The sequence below is a fragment of the Drosophila subobscura genome, chromosome E, assembly GCF_008121235.1.
Source record: "Drosophila subobscura isolate 14011-0131.10 chromosome E, UCBerk_Dsub_1.0, whole genome shotgun sequence".
Lineage (NCBI taxonomy): Eukaryota > Metazoa > Arthropoda > Insecta > Diptera > Drosophilidae > Drosophila > Drosophila subobscura.
The window spans coordinates 19,217,236-19,238,593 of NC_048531.1; the positions used below are offsets into that span (position 1 = coordinate 19,217,236).

Sequence of the window (21,358 nt, forward strand, 5' to 3'; positions counted from 1 at the left end):
TGTGTTTTGGGGGGCAGATTGCATTTGGCCTTGTCCATTTCCTAAAGATCCGTGTGTTCGTTGCTCAAAGAAATTCTGAACTAAATAAATGAATGAATGAACATTCTCCGACATTTTCCCAGCATTCCCCCCCCTGCCAGCGTGCCGGAACATTCCATAATTATACATCCAATTATGTTTTTTATTCGCATTTCAAAAAGTTGTTATTATTATTAGCATTTCAAAGTGCAACTTATCCATTGTGTGTGTGTGTATATTGTGTAACCCAAAAGGTCCTGCCTTTCCATGGGTCGCAATTATTTTCCTTGATCCTTTATCCGCTTCTGTTTTTGCGGCTGCTTCCTTTAGTATCGCCTCCGGTCGCTTTCGTATCGATTGATTATGCTGAAAACCGTTAAATTAAATGGATTACTGAGCCTGAAAAGGGTTTCGCTTTCGTTTCTCCTGGTGTAATATTATTTGCCTAATATCCATTGAAAGGCAAGCACCAAATCGCCTATTATGTACAGTCGTAGGCCTGCAGGGTAGAGGCCTTCAAACACGGCTTCAACGTTTATGGAATTCATTTATTTACACTGCAGCACTTAAGCCATCTTTAATTCTATTGATATTTGTGGGTTACATATACATACGTTTACGTTTACGTTTACGATAATTAACAGAGATTGCAGGTGAATTTTCACTATGTTTTTTGTTCATTTTTGTGGTTCATTATATGCTAGTTTATTGCACGATTGCTGTGTACAGACAATGTGCTTAGTGGCTGACTTAATTAACACATCACATACGGACTAAAGTACGGAAAGGATAACACATTTATAACATTAACGTATCTACGATATAGTAACGGATAATAATAGCAGATATATGTATCTATGTACAGGGCAATGCGCAATTTTACCAACGCTTTGACCATCGATTGAGCACCCCCAGAGCTTCCAATTGGGTAATGGGTGTCCCAGTATAAGCCAAGGATTGCCAAGGGCTGGTGCAATGTGCAGGGGGAGGGTTCTCTCTGTCTGTCTGACTGGTTGGGTGGTTGGGTGGTGCATACACGAAAGTGAGATCAATGGTGCGCTTAGAGCTGCTCGTCGGCGTGCATGGAGACAACCACCTCCACCTCCTCATCCTCCAGCAGCTCCACAATCAGCGTGCCTCACCTCTTCTCACTGATGGTGGTCGAGCGTCCGGCGGGTCCGGTAGTGGGGCCACTGCCAGCAGCAGCAGCTGTTCCACCATTTCGGTGCTGCAAAGGCATCGAGTCCTGCCGGTGGAAGCTGCCACCACGCATAGCTCCACCTCCGCCACCTTGATTATTGTTCATGTGCAACGAGGCTCGGAGGTTACCTCCTCCGCTGCCGCTGCCGCTGCCGCTGCCCACGCCCACATAGGTGGAGCGACGCATTGACATTACGCTGGTGTTTTCCATCATCCCAGTGGCCGTGGAGTGCTGCCGGAGGTGCGGCTGCCGCTTGACGCACATGCAGCAGAGATAGCGGTTAAAGTGCTGCCGAAATACGCCGGACACGCAGTAGAGTGCCACGGGATTGACGCACGAATTGAGGAAGCTGCAATTTCAAAAAGAGGAGCCATCAGGTTGCCATCGAAACTGCGGAATGAAGCTGTAATCGAGCAGAGTCCCATTCATGAGTACTACTCGAAGGGGAGAGGGCTATTGCGGGGGGATGTTTGGCCATTCCGAGCATAGCTTCAGTGGCGTCGTGCCCTTGCAGATGTCTGCTCTAGTTTATGGAATTTTATTGAAGGGTTTATATGGTTTCCGCCCATTTGCATAATATGTAAATGGCTTTCAGTGCGGCTAACCCCTGCGACTCCTCCTCCGCAGCTCTCCGTAGAATTTAGCCACCAAATTGCTGGCTGGCACACAAATTATTTTCAGAGTTTTACGGCGCTAAGTGACGCCCAGCGAAAGCTGTCGACAAAAATAAATTTACCAGCAATTTGGCAGAGGGATGCATGGGGCAGGGGTGCAGGGGGCAGGCATAATCTGTTTCAATTAAAATTTCTGCCAAAAGTCAGCGCTCGAGGCAATGCAGGGGAAACCTGTTTGCGGGAAAAACTTTAAAGAAAAAAAAGAGAGAGAGACAGATAGAGAGAGGAAAGCCAACTGCATTCCTGCCAGCTAGTATATTCTGTGTGCGCCCATAAATTGTGACTCCCTCGAGGCAAAGAATGCCAACCCCAACCCCATGCAGGGGCATAAAGAAGAAGAATGTCCCCCAGAATTGCTGACTTCGCTCGATTGGGTTGAAGTCTCACCTCGTGCAGAATCCCACGATGCGAACCATGTGCCAGAAGCTGTCGAAATCCTCCTCGGCAGTGGGATAGAAATGGTACCACAGCTCGAACACGTAATACGGAAAGAAGCAAATGAAGAACACTGCAAGAGACAAGTTTAGAGGCAATTATAGGAGTAGTCAAAGTTGAGCCTCCATCGCACACACTTACCGACCACGAAGGCAACCACCATGCGGGCCACATGCCGTCGGGCACGGGCCTGTGTCCGGCTCTGCACGCTCAGCTGCTCGCCGGGCATGTCGCGTGCGCTCATGTGCAGCCGCTTGGCCATCATGATGTACAGCACAGCGATGATGCACAGCGGCACCACATAGTAGATGGAGGCCTTGGCTGCCATCATATATCTGCAAGAAACTTTGGTTACTAGGAGACAGGATCTCTGGTCCGCTTGTCCAGCTCTAAAGTTGATTAATTTCACTATCCCTTGGGGGGTTGTGGGCCTGGGCTGGTTCCTCTCTGGGATCGTAGGAGTAGATATCGTAGGAGTTGCCATGAGAACTTCGAGTGGGAGAAAAAGCTCTCCGCCTTTCCGGAAAACGTTTCAATTTTAATAAGAGGATTTTGACGAATTCCTGGCATTCCCACTCGCTCGTTTTCTGGACATATACGAGTAATATGAATGATGATGCGGAGGTGAAGGAGTAGTGGGGATTGGGGGACATTCAATTACGTCTAAGCGTCTCGCATGGTCATAAAAAAAAACTGAAAAGTACTGGCTCGGACACTGGACTGGGACTGGGACACTGACAAGCTCAGCTTTCCATTTCAGCTTTTCCCATTTTCGTGCCATTTTGTGGGTCTTATTGCGGTCCGAAGCACGTGCCAGCATCAGCAGCATCAGAGGAGGAGTAGGAGGAATAGCATGAAACAAAAGACTCCCCAACATGATGACGGAATGAGGGAAAATATGCTTTAAATGAGAAATTAGCGAGCAGATCCGTGGCAGCCGCTTCCCTTTTTTTTCCCGGATCCGCGCAAATTACATCACAGTCAGATTATGTGGTGGCAACAGCTGGCGAAAGGATTTCCCCCGAGAGGGGGAATTAAGTGGCAGAGCACGGGCAGAGCCTGCGGTTGGCAGCTGGCTGTTGGCATATCGTGCCCTGCCCTGCCCTGCCCCGAGTTTAAGCACTCCAATGGGGGAACCAGCAGCACGCAGGAGCAGCATCAGCAGCAGGTGAAAGTTGCATTAAATGGCACGCAAGAAGGGGAAGGGGGTTGGTGCATTAATGATTAATGTCCATCTGATGGGTTACAATTTCCCACCGCCCTGAAGGCACCTTGAAGCTGCTGCGGCTTCTGCCCAAGCTGAGATAAGATGGAAAAGTTTTACTCTAACGGGGCTACGCAGTCATCATAAATTGGGGAATCTCTGCCGAGAGCCCACTCCCTGGCAAAAGGAAAGGAACGGATTCAGTCAAGTGGCTGGCACTTCTGCTTGATTGGACACCTTGTCCTGAGGCCTCTCCTGAGCTGTCCTCGGCCCAGCTCCCGCCCCCCGTTGTATTATCCGCAGACTAAATAAAGCCAAATGAGGCGAACAGCTGGCAAATTGGCAAATTGATTGCTGCCGCAGGAGCTCCTGCCTATTCCCTCACTCCCTTGCACTCACTTTGCATAAATCTTGGAGCGGAAGGGCGAGCAGACTTTGATGGTGCCGTTTCCGGCGGCCGTTGGCATCGGGTAGACCTCAATGTCGGACACCAGGAACGATGGCATGCCCAGCAGTATGGCCATGATCCAGATGATCACAGCCGTGAAGACGGTCAGCGGTTTGGTCTGCAAAAGGACATGGAAAGAGATTCAAGACAATGCTTAGCGTGTTGCTGTTGCCTCCTCCACTTACCTGCAGCTTCCTCAGTGGATTCACAATGGCACAGTAGCGCTCGCCGGAGAGTGCGGTCAGCGTGAAGACGGACACCCCGATGGAGATGTCCTTGAAGAACTCGGTGATGCGGCACATGTTACGCTCAAAGGGCCAGCTATCCTGGGTGTAAACAATCGTGGCAACGGGCACGCACACCAGAATCACCAGCAGATCGGCCAGAGCTAGGGACAAGATGTACCTGCAAAATGTGAGGGGAAGAGCAATCCTTCAGTGTCATTCCCATTCCTATGGCGACTGTCCATTGTTCGCTCACACGGAAAGAGTTCTCTTTTGACTAAAAATTGTGCCTTTGTGCCTGCTCATTCGAAGGGGTTAACCTTGTCAGGGGTAACCAACACTTTAACACTAACACACATAGACAGATGGACAGACGGACAGACAGGCGGACACGCTCGAACGCCTCAACTGAAAGGAATGAATTTTTCCTAACAGGAAAACGAATGGAAATGGGTATACTGTAACTGTAGCAAAAGAATGCAACTGAATGAAAGTCAACAGCAGAACTTAAAGTAACATTTCGGGGAGCACTAAAAGTTGTGGAAATTGTTGCGGAATTAGTAAAGTTCGCAGAGCTACAGGCAGCCACAACGATACATGGCAGCCAGTGGTAAGGACTTGTTGCTCAAGGATTCAATTGATTCGACAGACAATGGGAAGCCCACAAGACGCTGGCTGCCAGCCATTTAAGTGGCGAGTGAGTGGAAGATTGGAAAATTCTACGCCTGCAAATCGCTTTGACATTGACACCAACGACCTCCAGTGAACCGTATGACTCGTTCCTGGGAATCGTTGATGGAATGGCGGATTGTTGGTCTTCTCTGATTGCATGTGGCATGAATCAAACTCTCACGAAGTCTAGACTGTTCGAGTGAGTGGGAGATGCACGGACGAAGTGCTAACTTTTTTTTGCATCGTTGGTCGGACAATTACAATGGCCAGCGACAATGGCCATCGCCATGGCAATCACCATTACAATTAGGGGGCCATTGATTGCAGTTTCCCAATTGCGACTATTTTGCAGGCAATCAGAGCACCTCCAGGACTCCACTTAATGGCTACTGAATGGATAACCTACCAGCCACTACCATTCATTCATTTACAACGAAAAAAAGGGGCAAAATGGATGCTTGTTGCACGACAGACAGACACACAGACAGTTGACATTTTGACTGGGGCAGAGGAAAGTTTTGATTGAATTTCTATTTGGAATTTATTTGAATTTTGCCAAGGCAGAAACGACCGGAGACAGAGAGACGCAGAGTTTGGTACAAGTTTGCAAAGTTAATAAACATTTGCCTAGACCATGTTGTCGTCAGCTGTTGGCTGTTTGGCTAGGTTGGGGGTCTCCCTGCGTATACGTTATCTGTCGGGCATCCTTTGTCAATATATATTTACTGCTGTAACTGCTGTAAAGTTAACAAGAAAGTGGCATTCAAACTTTACCACAAGAACACGAGCGACGGCAGCTTGTGGATCTCAAAACTAGAGTACAACTTGCGGCTGACATTTGCCTGCCTAATTCATTCAGTTTTCAACTATTTTTGGTGGTTCTGAATGCTCAACATTTCCGCAACGCAGGCAGCATATTGTCAAGCAACTTTTCGTAACTTTTAATTCTTAAAGATTGTCGCAGAGTCGCAATAAAGTGTGAGATATATTCCACGATACATTCATCTATGGAAACAATAAAATCAAATACAACCTCATAAGTCGGCCTATGAATTTTGAGTGGCTATTCCCGCCCTGCGTGTTGGCGGAACTCATTTACGGCTCGAATGTTTGTGGCATTATTATTTATGGCTCCGTCGTGGACGAGCTCGGGTTGCCCCGGGCAGGAGGAGCCGCAGCCCCCACTGTGCACGAACTTACGTGTTGGGTATGTTGCGCATGGAGCGGTGCCTGAAGAAGATGATGACCAGCGTGCCGTTGCCCAGCACGCCCACAATGAAGATGAGCGTGTACAGCACGCTGACAATGTATGTCTCCGGGCGCTCCAAGACGGGCACATACGGCCCGTTGCCGCTGGCATTGTGCTGACCCAAAAACGAGCCAGCATCAGAGTCGAGGCTCTCATTGCTGGCACTCCCACTCCCACTGCCACTTCCACTTCCACTTCCATTCTGCCCATTGGCGGCACCAACACCGCTCAGATCCAGGGGGGCATATGCCAGACTGGCGGCCACAGACTGGCTCATGTCCATTAGGGCGGCGTACATGTTTTTAGGGCGGCAGATGTCCTTTGGCTGTCCTTAAAATATCTCTCTCTCTCTGTGATTGTGCTCCTGCGACTCTTTGTCGTGTCGTTTGTGTGTGCCTTTCGGTTGCGTGGCTCTTTACGGCCTCTCGTTTTGGCCACTTCCGCTTCCGCTGGTTCGCTTTTGTCGAAATGTTTGGCACTTTTGCTTCCACTTCTGCGTACCCCAAGGGTGTGTCTGTCTATGTCTTCAGGAGTGTTGCGGTCTGCACGGTTTCAAGGGCGGTGGTTGCTGCCACAGACTCGTGTTTTATTTTCCACATTGTGCCACAAGAGTTGGCTCCAGCATAGGCTGAAAAGAGATAGAGAGAGAAAGAGCAAAGGGATTTGAGTAACTTGAACTGCACTTTTGCTGCATAAAGCAAAGGCAGATGTTGGGCAGCCGCAAGCATTTGCATTACCTATGAAAAGCCCATAAATATTACGCATACGCAGCATCGCTGTGTGCATGTGGCTGTGGAGATAAAATTTATGATTCGACAGCCTGCTGCATTGTCGTGTTGCAACTGCATAATAAAGAATCTGCTTAACATGGCAAAGCGCTGGCCATGCGGCAATCAGAGTACACGCATCCCCATACACAATTTGCCTGATAAATTCCTAAGGAGAAACGAACCCAAGGCTGAGGCAGGACAGGGCATCCAATTATTTTGCACTCTTCCCCCGGCCTGTGGCGATTATCTTTCATGCTCTCTTGGCAGCGCACTGTTGTCTTTGCCCCCGCCTGCCGCCCTGCCCCGCCTGCAAACTAATAGAAAATCATTCGTGTAGAAGCGCAAATACTTTCATGTCGCAATCAGACGCATTTATCCCCTAAAAAGAGAGAAAGGGAGCCAAGGACTTGGACTGGGACTGGGACACACGAGTGGCTGAGACGGCATAAGGCTGAGGGGCTTATCTCTCTCTCTCTCTCTCTCTGCCGATTCGCGAGGAGGTGTCTGATGTGTGGTACGGGGGGGATCCTTATGTTGTTTCAATTTCAATTTGATACTAGATTGCTTTAGCCATCGCTGCCATTCGAATGCTTTCCATTGATTTCGATTTCTATTTCGTTTTCGTGTTTCCTTTTTTTTGTTCGTTATTTATTTATTTTTATTGTGGCCCACGAGGCGTATGCGTGATTGCCAACCGCCAAGTAGGATGCCAACATCTCATTCGAGTCTATTTTCGGACAAATTCAATCAGCCGGGAGACTCCAAAGTGCACTACGACCCCCCGGCTCTACTCTCTCTTGGGTGCTGCGATTGCATTCCGTGGAAGTTCTCATTAAATATTTACCTGCCAGAAGTTTTGCGCAATTTGAAGGTAAGGTCATGGTGCTGCTGGGCCTTTCATTTACTTTAAATTGAAGCTGACCAAACAGCGCAGAGAAATAATTAATGTTCGGGCCATTAAATTCACTATTTGCTGCCTGGCTCCCCTTTTTGCCGGAAGTCAAAACTCCGCCATGCCACTGCCCAAGCCCATGCCCATTCCCATTCCCTTACTTACACAGTTTATGTCTGTGTGTGTGTGTGTGTGCTTGCCGGCCATAAAGAGCTTGACCCAGAGGCCTGTCATTAAACCCATTACACGTGGACGCCGCCGGGCAAACTGCCCAGCGAGTATTTACCGAGCCAACAGTCAGACCCTTGCCTACGGCTGGGGCAACCGTCAATTGCTACTGGCAAATGAAACACTCTCGACAATGCCTGGCACAGAAATAAAACATAATTTCACACTGAAGGAATCTCCTGTAATCTCTTGTAATTTTTTATGACTTACCTGCCCCCCTTCCACCAGTTTATTGTTGCTGAAAAATGAACAAAATCCCATGGGGCTGGCAGCTGCTGCGGCTGCGAATTTTGATTATCATTTTCCCCTTTTGATATTTGTTTGCATATTTTTTGAAGGGATTCCCTCTTGATAAAACTAACGTCATGCGGCTTCCCTGGCCCCCCACGATAAATTCTATCCGCCAGTCAATTATTTATGCCACTAAAAAACTTGTCAAAAAAAAAGAAGAAAAGCTGCTAGCAGCCAGGGAAGGGAGCGGAAAAGTTTTTCGCTTTCGTTTTTTTCTAGAGATGAAAACTTTTGAATTAGTTTTGCCGAGAGACAAAGCGAAAGTGGAACTGGAACTGGAGACGACCGAAAAACTTAAAGGTTCCGCCTGCGACATGCGATGGAGGCTGATCCCAGGGGAGTAACGGCCCAATGGAGAAATGGGCGTAATCTCTCAAGAGAAATGATTAAACTTTGGCGTTGACCTCAATCAATTAAATTGAATTCCATATACTAGATGCGGCTCTAGCTGCGGCTCATATTTTTCCAACATTAATGCCATTCTTGGCTTTAAGTATTTTGCCTCTAGCGTGGGGGGAGGTGCGGGAGTGTGGCTGTAAAACGCCGCCTTGGCGCCATCGCCCGTTAAAGGTGTTTCAGGTAACAGCATTTGTTTATGGCCTAGGCCTGCTCTGAATCTAAATTGTTGCGAGCTGGCGGCCCAGGCAATTACAGTTCTCAGAAGGCGCTGCACCGTGGGCACCCCGTTGTCAGGATGTGGCCCCCCGACAGGCGGCACCCCGCTGCGTTCCACGACAGAAGCCACAGAGCGAGACAAAGTCGGTGGGGATAAAGCATCTTGTTGTTGGTCTGCCTGCTCATATATGTGTGTTAGATAAATCATAAGGCAAACATAATTTAATACAATTGCGTGCCTGCCTGGCTGCGTTTTTTTCTTTTTTCCTATCTCGTATCTCGTATCCAGTAGCTGCGGCAACGCGGCGTATGTGTAATGCGGCATGCGGGTTAATCATACGCCGCACAGACGGCGCAGTCAAGCCGAATAACAAGCACGGCAGGGGCAGTCGGCGATCTTAAAGCGAAAGAGCCACGAGCAGGCTTTAAGGTTTTCCCAGGAATACGAAGAATCCATCAGGTTTTTCGGGGGAAAACCCAGAAGGAAAGATTGTTGTAAGCGCTTCTAATTAGAGCCAAAAATAACGAGAGCATGACGGGAGGAGGGCCGAGAACCTCCTCTGCTGTTTAATGTGCGCTTCAAGGTCCGTACATTATGTAAATTTCCACGGTCCCTGCTCCGCACCCCCACCCACCCATTTATCCGCTGGCAACGCAAAATATTGACAAAATTATGCGACATCATCGCTGAGGCGCCAGCGGGCAGAAGGCAAAGGAAGGAAGGTCCAGCCATTTGTCGTGATGGAAGCTGACAGAGATGGACAGGGGTAGATAGCGCGATGGAGAGCTGGAGCTGTGGAGAGATGGCGATGCTGATGAGGAGACGGGCAGGGCAGCCAGTAGGCCAAGAGTTTCCCATTGAGTGATTATCTTTATTCGATAAACTTGCCGTAAACAAAATCCACTTTAGTATCCATCATCATTTGGCAGCGAATCGTAAAATCCACAGTACCGAATATGTCGAAGCGCGTGAGCATCATTCTGCCCGGGGAGATGGAGCCGCCGCCGCCACCGCCGCCACCGCCACCGCAAGTGTCACCGAAATCGAAGTCTCGTCCAAAGTTGCTTGTCAAGAGCAGCCTGAGGAAGCCTTCCAGCAGCCTCTTGGGCCTCCGGACTACGTCCAGCTATCAGCCACCAGGCACCAGGCTCAACCCACGAACTACTTACACCAATCAGCGGAGCTTGAGCCTCCCGCAGACGACTTCAAGCAACAGCACGAGGAGCGCCATGCAGATGAGGTCCAGTGGTTGGTCCTCCAGCAGCCGCAATTACTTCAGGGAACCCACAAACACCTTCACCCAGCGATGGATTCCAGCTCTGAGGATGGGCGCCCAACAGCAGGCCAACTCGCAGGACATTTCGCAGAGTGACGTAACCCAAAGAACGAGTATTTCGACCAAGTCCTCCGTTCGGAGTTTCCTGGAGAGGGCCGTCAGTGTGGTGGGTGCAGGTTCCACGACATCCATCATAAAGTTCTTTAACTTCTTCAGGGGGGAGAGCAGCAGCAGTGCAAATAGTCAGCCAGAGAACTCCCCAGCGCACTCCAGCCTCAATCCCACCGAGTCTCTGACTCTGTTTCGCAGGGAACAGCCCTTCACTGACGATGCCAGCTCCGTGCAGCTGCAGCGGAAGAGCAGCTCGGCAGAGTCACACTCCTTTTGCCCCAGCTCCCAGCCCTCTGTTGTCCCGCTGAAGAAACCCTCGACAATGGAGGTTCTTCCCAAGTCCAGTCGCAGGTCCCTGGCTAGCGTGGGAAGGAGAAGCACCTCCAGGTCCCGCCTGAGCGTGCCAGAGTTTTCCTTTGCGCTGGTCAGCGCCGATGGGACAATCAAGCCCGCAGAGGAGTCAAAGCCAACGGCCAGCCAGAGCCAAACCGCGGATCCTTCGAGTGCCAGCAAAGGCAACTCCGAGCCGCCCAGCAGCTGTGCCACCTACGACGAGCGCTGCGGCTGCTGCCACTGCGTGCACATGCGGCATGCCGTGGAGCAGGTTGAGTTCATGGCCTCCGACGAGGGCCAGCGTCGGCAGCTGATGCAGCTGGCGGCCAAGAATGTCTTCCTGGACATTTGCGCCATGTCTGTGGTGCGCGAGCGGATCCTCAACGATCTGCACGGCACGGGGCCGCAGCGGCCTTCGCCGCGGATCAGCTACCCCTTGGCCATCACGAGTGCCCGCCGCATGGACAAGCGCTCGCTGGCCATCGAGTGGTTCGTGCACGACTACCGCGACATTGCCCACTACGAGATCTACGTGGACAATGCCCTGAGCCGCAGCATCTACAATCCGCGAACCCTCCGCACCGTCCTCTTGGACATAGACACCTCCACGTCCCACAAGCTGCGAATGCGCCCGATTCCCGTGCAGGGCCGCGCACCGGGTGCCAAGCCAGAGGACAGGATGGTGCAGCAGCTGCGGGAGGTCGGCATGGACAGCGTCACCGCTGGCACCCTCTGTCAGTGCCTCAAGCGGCAGCAGGACGCGCGCCAGTGCAAGTCCATGTTGCATTTTTGGACAGACAGCGAGTTCCTCTACCTGCCTGGGGAGTGCACTCGATCCTAAACAAATGCTTCCAATAAATTCTGATTACGTTGTTGAAATCAGGGGCAGGGATTGGCTAAGCAGCAGCTGCGTGCTGCCATAATTGATTACATTAATTTCGGCCAACTGCTGACTAATCACCCGACAAGAGTCTTGCAAATCGCCCGTTGATGGGGTGTCCTTCCCGCCACCTGTTTCTATTGCTTCCAGGGAATGCTAGCGTGCCCTGCCCTGCCCTGCCCTGCCCATGGCCCATCTCCCATCGCTCAAGTCGTCCGTCTGCTGTCGACTTTATTTAAAAATTTATCGTAATCTGTGCAGGCGGCTGCTGGCTGGTGGCTGGCTGTCTCCTCCCTCAGGGACACCTCCGGCATGATGAAGCTGTGTCTGTGTGCCTTTATCGGTGGACAGCAGCCAGCAGCCACCAGCCATGGACCAGAAAATATGCGTACTGGTGGTATGTACTGGCATTCCCGGAGTCTTGCCCTAGCTGACGTAGGCATTTCATTCAGGTCTCGGGATCTGTCAGTGATTTCGGTTACGATGTGGCGTGATTAATTATTTGGCAAATATTTGAAATGGCACAGCGAAGGGAGCCGCTCTCTCCACCTCTCTCTTGCTGCCGACCAGCTGCCGCTTTTGGTATGGAAATTTAATGAATAAATAAGGAATAAATACAGAGAGAGCAGAAAACCCACCATCCTGGGAAGTAGAAGAATATTTTAATTAATATTCGTTTGTTTTTCGATGCGTTAGGCATTCTTTTGGTCATGTGACGGACAGCTGGCCACCCTCCCTCAGCCCCCACATATTGGCCCACTTTTTGCGCCTGAGAATTTGCTGTTGGCTTTGTTCTGCTTTGGCTTGCCTCTTCCCCTGCCACTTCCCCGTGCCGCGTGATGGCTCTCAAAATAAACAAATATTCTGCGTACTTAATTTCCGAATATTTTCATCTATTTTGCGTTGTTTTTCCAATTATCGATAGAAGCTCGAACACTCGCATTTTGTAGCTCATTTTTTACGTTCTCAAACATAATGTTTGCTCTTCCGGAGAGTCCATCCTCTCCGTGCTGTTGCCACGCGGCAGCGTATACGTAATTTTTTATAGTCACATCTCGGGGCGCACTTTCAATTAGTTTTTATGGTTATTATCATGCTCCGACACCCTCTGCAACGCGTTGGTGCTGCCTTAATGTGCTGCAAGCAGTTGGCCAAATATTTTAATTGATTTCATGTGGCAAAAGCCAGAAAGCTGCTGTTGCTCCCGTCCGTACTGACAGTTCATCTGTCTGTGCCCCCGAAAACTCTTGTGTAAATATTTATTGGACAAGCATCCACAGACAGACAGACGGACAATTCCTGTCCGTCAGCAATGAGATGTTTACCGCGAGGTTTGGTCAGTGTCAGTTCATCAGAGAGAGTGAAGCGCCATCGACTCTTGGATATGTAATACAGCATCAGCTCAGCTGTGCCAAAAGCTGCCTATGGTTTTATCTGCCAGCAAACATTTTATCAGAGAAACTCTTGGTGGAAGATTCCTCTTTGGTGTCCCATGTGAATCGCTCATGTTTGAGCAACATTTGTTGGGCAGTAAACCCTTTAAAGGTACTTATTTCTAACCACTTTATTGGCTCACACACACACACATAGAACCCTTTTTTGAGACCAGAAAAGTGCTCTGCCACTCGCTCGAGAATTCATTACAAATTGTTTAACTATGACAAGTGGGTCCCCTGAGTGCCAGCCAGCCATGTTTCACCGATTGTTTGGGGCAAGCAAACGTGGAGATGGAGGAGCCCATGCTTCCCCTTGGACTGTCGAACACATTTGATGCATGGGCATGGGCTGCTACGACTGCTGCTGGGGGGAGGAGGAGGAGGAGTGCCGATTCAATTGAATTTTCGCGATACTCTCTCATGTCTGGCAGCAATAGGAAAGTGGGGAAAAGGGGTTTGGGCATGGGCGTGGGTAAGAAAAGCAATGAGAGATGGCCACACAGCACTGAGTGAGTGAGTGAGGAATGGCACACAGACAAACAGAGAGGGAGAGGAGACGGGATACGGATCAGGGGGCCAATGCCATGACACAGGGATAACAAGAGTGACAGGAACACGCATGTAAACACGAACAAAGAGGATTGAAGCGGAAAACCAAAGAATACCAGCAGGCAGCAGGGGCAGGGGACACACACAAACACACATGACTAAGGGATAAGAAACTCTGATATGGGGAGACATTTGAGCACGGAATAGGGAAGTAGGGAAGTAGGGAAGGAATATTCCCTGAATTCGGGAGGGGCGGAAGCGCTTTGCCTACGGATTATCCGGCTCTCTCGCTTTGGCGAAATTCCATCTCATGCTGTATCGCTGTTTATCCTCTAAAATTTCTGGGAAATTATAAGCCAATTCCTTACCGGAGCAACTCGTGCCTGAAGCGTGCCATATGGGATGCCCCATTTGGGTTGCCCAGCGGGGGTTGCGGCTTGCGGCTTGTGGCGTGTGGCGTGTGGCTTGTGGCTAGGCTTTGGGTTTGTCCCCACGTAAATTAGCAGCGAAATGAGAAAAAGAAAAGCTAGCAAGCTGGAAAGTGGGAAATGGGAAATGCAAAGCGACCAATGCAGAATCCGAATTGAATCGCAATCTTTATGCAAATTGATCACTTGCTCTTTGCGCTCTTTTCATTTGCATTTGCCACTCTCCCCCTTTGCATTGCTGTGCACGGAAATAAATGTGCGACGAACAATGAACTGCGGAACACGAAAAAGAATAAAAGATACAAAAAGATACAAAGATACAAACATCTTTGTTTAGCAGAACTCTCTCCCCCTCCTGGAGCTGTTATTTATGGCCCTCTGTGGTTCGGACACGCAGAACGATTTTATGATAAATGGCATCGAGTTAATCATCGGTGGGAAGTGGCTCCCAGGGAATGCCCCGAGGAAAGGGGTGAGGGATTACCTCTTGATCCAACGCTGCTCCAACACTGCTCCATCCCCGCTGCGACGACAATGCCTGTCCGTGAGAGAGTCCACTCTGATTTCCCACAGATATTTAACAGACTCTACCTGACAGGGCGGGGGACAGCGGCCAGGGGCTTTCCTTCTTGATTAATTGAGTCCCCTGTTGTCCATCGGATCATCATCAGGAGCAGCCTCAACCAGTTGATCCCGATGTGACAACATTTGCAAAAACATTCGATGGAAAGTCAACTCAATAAATCATTTCTCGGGGCTGGAGACATTAGCAGACAGTCGATGGGAGCCGCTGGAGCAGCTTCATTTATCAATCGTGGGAAGGCGCTTCGAATCACAAAGGCAAATGGATTCCCAGGAACTGAGCAATAGCAATAACGTCGTGTCCTCCGCCCCCCTCGGACAGGTGTGTCCTGTCGCTGGAATAGACGAACAAGAGACCCCAACAGGAGGCACCCACGCAACTGCCAGCCGAAATATATCCAAGGATGCCAACTCCATTTGCCTCGATTGACAGCCTGTCAGCGTCTGATTTCGAACACGAAAGTCGAATCGGCCTTTCTTTGCATTTATTTAATTTCCTATTTACGTCAGGCATTACGGTTCATTCTCTTCATTTTACATTCTACAGCTGCCAGTCTCCCCATGCTCCATTCTCCATTCTCCATTCTACAGTTCGAGGAACAGAACTGACTGCAGCGGTAATTGAATTCCCCCGCATGGCAGACAGCTGCAGCCAACAGGACACTGAAGGATGCTCGACAGAGCACTGGAAAAAGTGATTATTACATGCCGACAAAGGAGAGCAGAGACAGCACACAGGAGACAGCACACAGGAGATGTGCTTTTCCAGGTATCAGTTCAGATGACCAGAAGAATGGACGGCACTGTACTGGACAGAATCACTAATCAGATGGGACCCGCCTAATGGACAGCCGCCGTATGGCATTCATTTGGGGAATGGATATGGATATGGGTATGGATAAGGCAGCTGCTGGGAACTCACTGCATATTCATCAGTTAATAGATGCCTCCGCTTTGCGTCGGAGCATAATTAGGCTCCCGACAGGAGGAGCACATCACCCAGCAGCCATCACCACTGCATAATTACAACAGAGTCCTGGGTGCTGGGTGCTGGGTGCTCCCTTTCTCCCTCCCTGCCTTTTGGCCATTAATAATCAGCGCGGACATTAATCAGTTTTATATGGCAAATTAATTTCGGAGCCTTGGCTTATGCGTGGGCCGGAAAAAGCCAGCCAAAGCCAGCCAAAGCCAAATGGGATTTGCTTTAAAGTTGGGTAAAAATCATACAAATCAGGCAAGAAGATGCGGAAATTATAGCCATTGGAAATCCCACATTAAAGTCTTTCAGCCTGCGGATATCCGTCTCCCGATTACGTTGGAATTCAATAAGAAGTTTTGGGAATGTCCCCAGCAATACGATAAATCAAGGTCTTGGATGCGAAAACAAAGGAAGTTCAGGCGCAGACTTATGCACACATTCGAACAGTCGTATTTTGTACATAGAGAGCCCATAAATATCCATTTGTGGGAGGAAACTGGCGACAGAGGGACATGGGACACTGGCCAATAAAATGTAATTTATTAATGCTTACGCGGCGCGAGATTGAAAAGCGTGGAAAGCCAGGGAAAACGGCACCTGATGAGGAGCGGATAAATCAAAACATGTGGCAGGCAAGGGAGCAGCTCACCGCCCCCTCCCCATGGGCAATTTATACGCCTAACTGGAAAAACAACTTCCAGAGGGAAAGTTTTCCCCACAGTTTCTCCCGCGCTCCCTTGGAGAGGATAATTGAGGCATACTTTGGGCATTTTGCGGACATTGAAACTTTGCCCATTAGAGGAACAGTTGAATATTTTCCCAGAACAGACATCATAAATCCCCTACGCTAAGCTGCCTTCAAGGGCAAACTTAGCCGAGGTTCTGCAGTCCATTTAAATGAGCAAAGTGAAGAGAGCTCGGAGAAGCTGTCAGCAGCGATGACAATCACTCTGCTCAATCACTCAATCAGCCACAAAATGAGTGCAAGATGTACGTAAGCTCTCTGTGGCTGGTAAACATTGTGGCTGCAACTGTCAGCCATCACGGGAGATGCAAATACACTCATAAGCCACATCCATTAAGGGCTGAAGGATGGCCCGGATCAACTGACAACTGTCGGCAGCAACTTTAAAGGCAGAACTTTTCGGAGGAGCTTAAGCCACGCACATCAGTGGCAAAGGGAAAAGGGTGTGGGTGGACGTATCGTAATCAAATGATAGTCAAGTGCAGACGATGAACAAATATGACCCTGTGGGCACATTTCGAATACCCAATTTTTGGCAATTTTATGAACCGCAAAAACTTTTCGTGGCACGCCAGTTTCAGCGGTGAAGGGATTACCAATGAGGACATTTCGCTGTGGGTAGAGCGTAGTGTTGGGAAAACCACGAGGTATATGCCACGTCGCGACAGATAGACTTTTCCCTCGTGGAAAACTTTTTAGCATTAAATTAAGCAGCATGTCGCATGCGTGATAATTTCCATTGTGGCGCCACACAACAAACAATTGCAAAAGCCAAAACGAGATTACCACAAACAGCAACAAAAAATAAAATCACTAATTGAGCGCATTTGTGGCTCTACACAGACTGTGGGCTGTATCTCTGTATCTGCATCTCTAACTGTATCTGGCAGTGATTACGTTACCTAATTATCCATCCATCCTCCTTGCCACACACCTTGCTGCCCTTCCTACCTTATCCTGCAGCCAGCAACAGCAACAGCAACAGCATCCAGGTGTGGCTGACAAATTTGATCTGATCATTGCTGATGTGTGCCCCGACACGTTCCGGTTGAAAAGAGCGATGACTGATTGACTTATGCTAATTTCCTGCCCCACTGCCAGGCCCCCTGCCACGCCTCCATTGATGGATCAGCCACAAAATGTGACACTGACACGGACATGGAATCGAATTAGGCCCGGCAACATTTAGGATGCCATTTTACAGCTACAGCTACAGCTACAGCTACAGCCACAGCTTCCCCCTCTCTTATCTCTCTCTGAATATGCAAAATGTTGTTCATTTATTTCTGTTGCTGCGGAAGACCCAACCCAACCCAACGCGAGCTGACAACAAAGATTGGCTTTAATGTGGTCGCTTTGTCTCCAAGTCGGAGGCAAAGTTCGGGCCAAGTTAATTAGATTCGGCAGCGACCCCCCGGCTGGCCTAATGAGCGCACAAACAGGCGCCATCTAAGAGGGAGCTTTATAATTCCTAGGGCCACCCTCACATGCTTCTTGTACTGACCTCCAATGAAATGCGACAGTGTCCCCTCCCCGCCTGTCTGAGTTATGGAATATTTCGCCACTAGAATGTGGAACGGGAGTGTCTTTGGTTTCCTTTTCTGCGTAATTCACGGGGGAATAATTTAAGGAATTTGAAAGCACTTTAAAGTGTCGCGGGGGAAGTGATTTTGTTCGCCTTTTAAGAAATTAAATTATGGAGAATTATGGCCCATGAAGCTACAATTTTAAATTAAACTTTAAATCTGAAACATTTCACTGACTGTCACATCCCTGGCAACATTTTGCTCGTAATTGTTTCCCATATTCCGCAGGCATTTAACTCATGTGAAATTAATTTTGTCAAAACTTTTTCCCCCTGCAAACAGACGAGTTTTGTTTTGTTGTAGCAAGTAAATAATTAAAATCTCCACTCAATGGCATGTCAACGTGCAACATTTCGAGAGGAGAGAACCTTCACTCTTCACTCTTCACATCACATAACTTTTACTTTTACTTTTACTTTTACCCTTCCGCTGGTATTGGGCAAAGAATAAAAACTTTTGCTCCCAAGGATGTGGCAAAGAACAAAAATGTTAAAGCCTTTTTGGCAAAATAATGGACAAGAAAAACTTTGCTTTGTGGCCATTGTAATTCTACGAAAGACTTCCAGCGGCTTCCGAAAGATCTCTCTGGGAAACTCTTCGCCGTTTGGTACTCACCTTTGACTTGGCCGATTACGGCGTGCTGCAAATAATTTAAGCGGCAGGAGGGTGCACGTCCAGACGATATTTGTTCTTATTTTATGTTTAAACACTTGTCTGGGTCTGGTCTTGAATTGGATTGTTCTTTTTTGGCTTGTTTGCCCCTCGAACTTTGGCACTGAACGAGCGAAAAGTATTTGGGTTTGGGGCCACGAACGATGAGTCAAGGGCTGGGCTGAAGATTTCTTTCTTCAAAAGCAAAAAGTTCTCTTGAAACGCTGCGGCATGCGAAATATTCTGTTGATATTTCGGGTATTTCGGGGTATTTCGGGTAGTTTTAAAATGTGTGTACTTCACGAACCGAAATGTGGCAGCGACGACACGACCGCTTCAGGCGAATCCGTTCACAGGACTAACTCGGCAAAGTCGTCGGAACCGGCGCCCAAGTCTGCCGCACTGCCGAAATGATTGGCCCCCCAGCATGCGTTCCACACGCTGTGTGGCACACACAGATAAAAGCGCGCCAAAGCAAAAGGCCGAGCAGAACGGCATCCACCACGTGCACGGTCAGAGCGCAGGCGCCGGCAACTGTGGAGCCCCAAATCAGAGTTCCACTGCCACACTGCCCGACTGTGGGACAGACAACTGTTGCTGGCCCGTCGGCAGGCGAATTTCATTCATGATGCGAGCATTTTCCCCCCACCCAACTCGCAGTGGAAATCTGTTTTGGCAACGGCAACAATTTCTATAACAATATTTTCCCTCGTGCACGCGTCGCCAGTGCTGCTTATTGTTGTGTGCTTAATCATACCCTGTGAATGGAGAGTGCATGGGGGTATATAAGTACATTTATGGGTAGGTACGTGCTACCCATAAGGGGCAGCTGTCAGTACATCCATTCCCGATTCGCTAAGCTGCTATTTGGAAGATGTTTTTGAGCTCATTACCAAACACCTGGGCTGTGACTTGCTGGGGGAATGGGAGTCCTGACAGCCAACGGAAACCTCAGCGTGACAAAAAGAAGGTTGCTCGAAAATAGCTCCTGGGAAATTACTCATCGCTTCAGCGACCTTATCATGTGTTGCCAAGCGAACTGAGTCGCTGCCCCAAATTGATAGGAAGAGATCCGCAGATCAGGTTGATTTATGGCACAGGCAGGGAAGTTCTGTTGCTCCAGTCTGTTGTGCACCCACTTGATGTGGATCTACGTGCATAATAGATCTGTTCGCCATTCTGTTTACCCTTCGACAGCTGCTCGAGTGCAATTAGCTGGCTATAAAAGGGCGCAATAGATGCACTCTGGAGTTCACTTAGTTCTGCGCTTCGATTGCTCGAGATGATCGCTGCTACGTTTTGCTTTTACCTGGTGCTGCTTGCCGCATTTCTGATCCTGATGGCACCCACTTCGGAGGCATGTTTCATCCTGATGGCCTGCCTCCTGCGCTCGCCGCTGTGTCCCTACAACACCACTGCCGCCGGATGATAGGTGCTTTGAATCAGATCCTCATTTAATATAATCCTAATAATATTGCGCATAAAAACTGTTTTGCATTGAAAAGGTATTTGTTTTTAGTCCTTGCAGCCTGTAGGGGAAGGTCCACCCTGGCAACTGGGAAGCTGTTTGTCCGCTCGTTTCGGCTTACGTAATTTTAGTTTTTTGCCAGCAATTAGTGTGCAAAGTTTGCATAGCTGGGCGGCAAAGCTGTTGCCAAAGATGGACACTGTAACTAAGTGGGCGGAAAGGGAACAAAAGCACGTTGGAAAAAGAGTTTCCTATGGGTAGAGTTCAGGTGGAATCATTGCTGGCGCCCACGCGTGGCTAGTAATCTTCGTGGGCGAGATGTTGCCTCTAGTTTGGCCATGCCACTGCCCCATAGAAATCACACGCACTGGAGGAGTAGGAGGCAGACCCACGTGTTGCACGCAATTGTGGCTCGGACTCGCCCACGCCGCTGTCTGACGTATGAGTGATATTTAATTAATTGCCATCTCCGTGCACCGTGCTCTGTGCTCTGTGCTCCGTGCTGTTTGCGCTCGGTAAATTTGAATTACAATCGAGAAAACTCAAACACAGGCGGGGGCGGGGGACGGCAGCCTGTTTTCTTCATTCAACCCGTTTTCGTACGCGCTTTGGGAGGGAGCAGCTCGCCCCAGGGGGGCTCCCAGTCGGATGATGGCTGCTTGGATGGTTGGTTGCTTGGTTGACAAGACAAGCAGAAAGTCATTTGGAGAGTGCGGCGTCAACTTTGACACGCAATTGCGACGACAGCGCGTGCAACATTGTGGCGCCCCTAAGCGCCTCCCCGCAGCTGCACGCATGGGACACTTCAAGCTGCGAGACTTACATTGATTTTTTGATGCCACTAAGCACGTTCTCCCACCGTTCTGCCACCTGCGTGTAAATCAGTGTGTGGCATCACTGCCGACGGGGGCGTAAAAGGTGTAAAATCAAGCAGCAAAAGTGGAGATGCTTTATTGAGCAGAAGATTGCGGGGGGAAGAGCTGTTGATTGATGCCCACTCGATGGGCGGTTACATCCTCCAACCAGAGTGGATGCCGCCCTGCCACTCCCGCTCAAGTGTCTGCTTTAAAAATACAATCCACGCGTGGGCACCAGCATTTAAATATAAGTAAATATTCCTAGGTATTCCATGAGGGCAGGGCTGGGGGCGGACAGGCTTTGGCGCGTAATTCATGCAGCGTATGTCCCAGCATCCCTCGCTCTGCTGCTGATTGAATAATTTCGTGGCACACGCAACATAAATACTCGTAAGCAAATACTCGTATTTATGGCATTTCCATTGACTGGAAAAACTTCGACATTTGGCCTCCGAAAATTCTATTTTTGCATTGGCCCAAAAAGGAAGCCCCAAATGTGGGCGATTAATTCCTTGAACTTGTGCGAGTATTGGCGGTCTGCTGCGGTTTGGTTTT

At 49.3% G+C, this 21,358-nt stretch overlaps 3 protein-coding genes across 3 annotated transcripts; 2 read left to right on the forward strand and 1 right to left on the reverse strand.

The window, feature by feature from the left end:
- Positions 1–692: 692 nt before the first annotated feature.
- LOC117890388 (neuropeptide CCHamide-2 receptor) lies at positions 693–6,690 on the reverse strand. Its single transcript, XM_034795191.1, has 6 exons — positions 6,077–6,690; positions 4,166–4,385; positions 3,932–4,098; positions 2,470–2,663; positions 2,281–2,401; positions 693–1,568 (listed from the first exon to the last, which is right to left on the reverse strand). Exons 1-6 carry the CDS (start codon positions 6,421–6,423, stop codon positions 1,157–1,159), a joined length of 1,461 nt encoding a protein of 486 aa, XP_034651082.1. The 5' UTR covers positions 6,424–6,690; the 3' UTR covers positions 693–1,156.
- A 3,120-nt stretch (positions 6,691–9,810) lies between these two features.
- LOC117890265 (uncharacterized serine-rich protein C215.13) lies at positions 9,811–11,521 on the forward strand. Its single transcript, XM_034795024.1, has one exon. The coding sequence runs from the start codon at positions 9,879–9,881 to the stop codon at positions 11,481–11,483; it is 1,605 nt and encodes a 534-aa protein (XP_034650915.1). The 5' UTR covers positions 9,811–9,878; the 3' UTR covers positions 11,484–11,521.
- An 8,208-nt stretch (positions 11,522–19,729) lies between these two features.
- LOC117890841 lies at positions 19,730–19,982 on the forward strand. The gene has a single exon (XM_034795925.1). It carries the CDS (start codon positions 19,761–19,763, stop codon positions 19,905–19,907), a length of 147 nt encoding a protein of 48 aa, XP_034651816.1. The 5' UTR covers positions 19,730–19,760; the 3' UTR covers positions 19,908–19,982.
- The last annotated feature ends 1,376 nt before the right edge of the window (positions 19,983–21,358 follow it).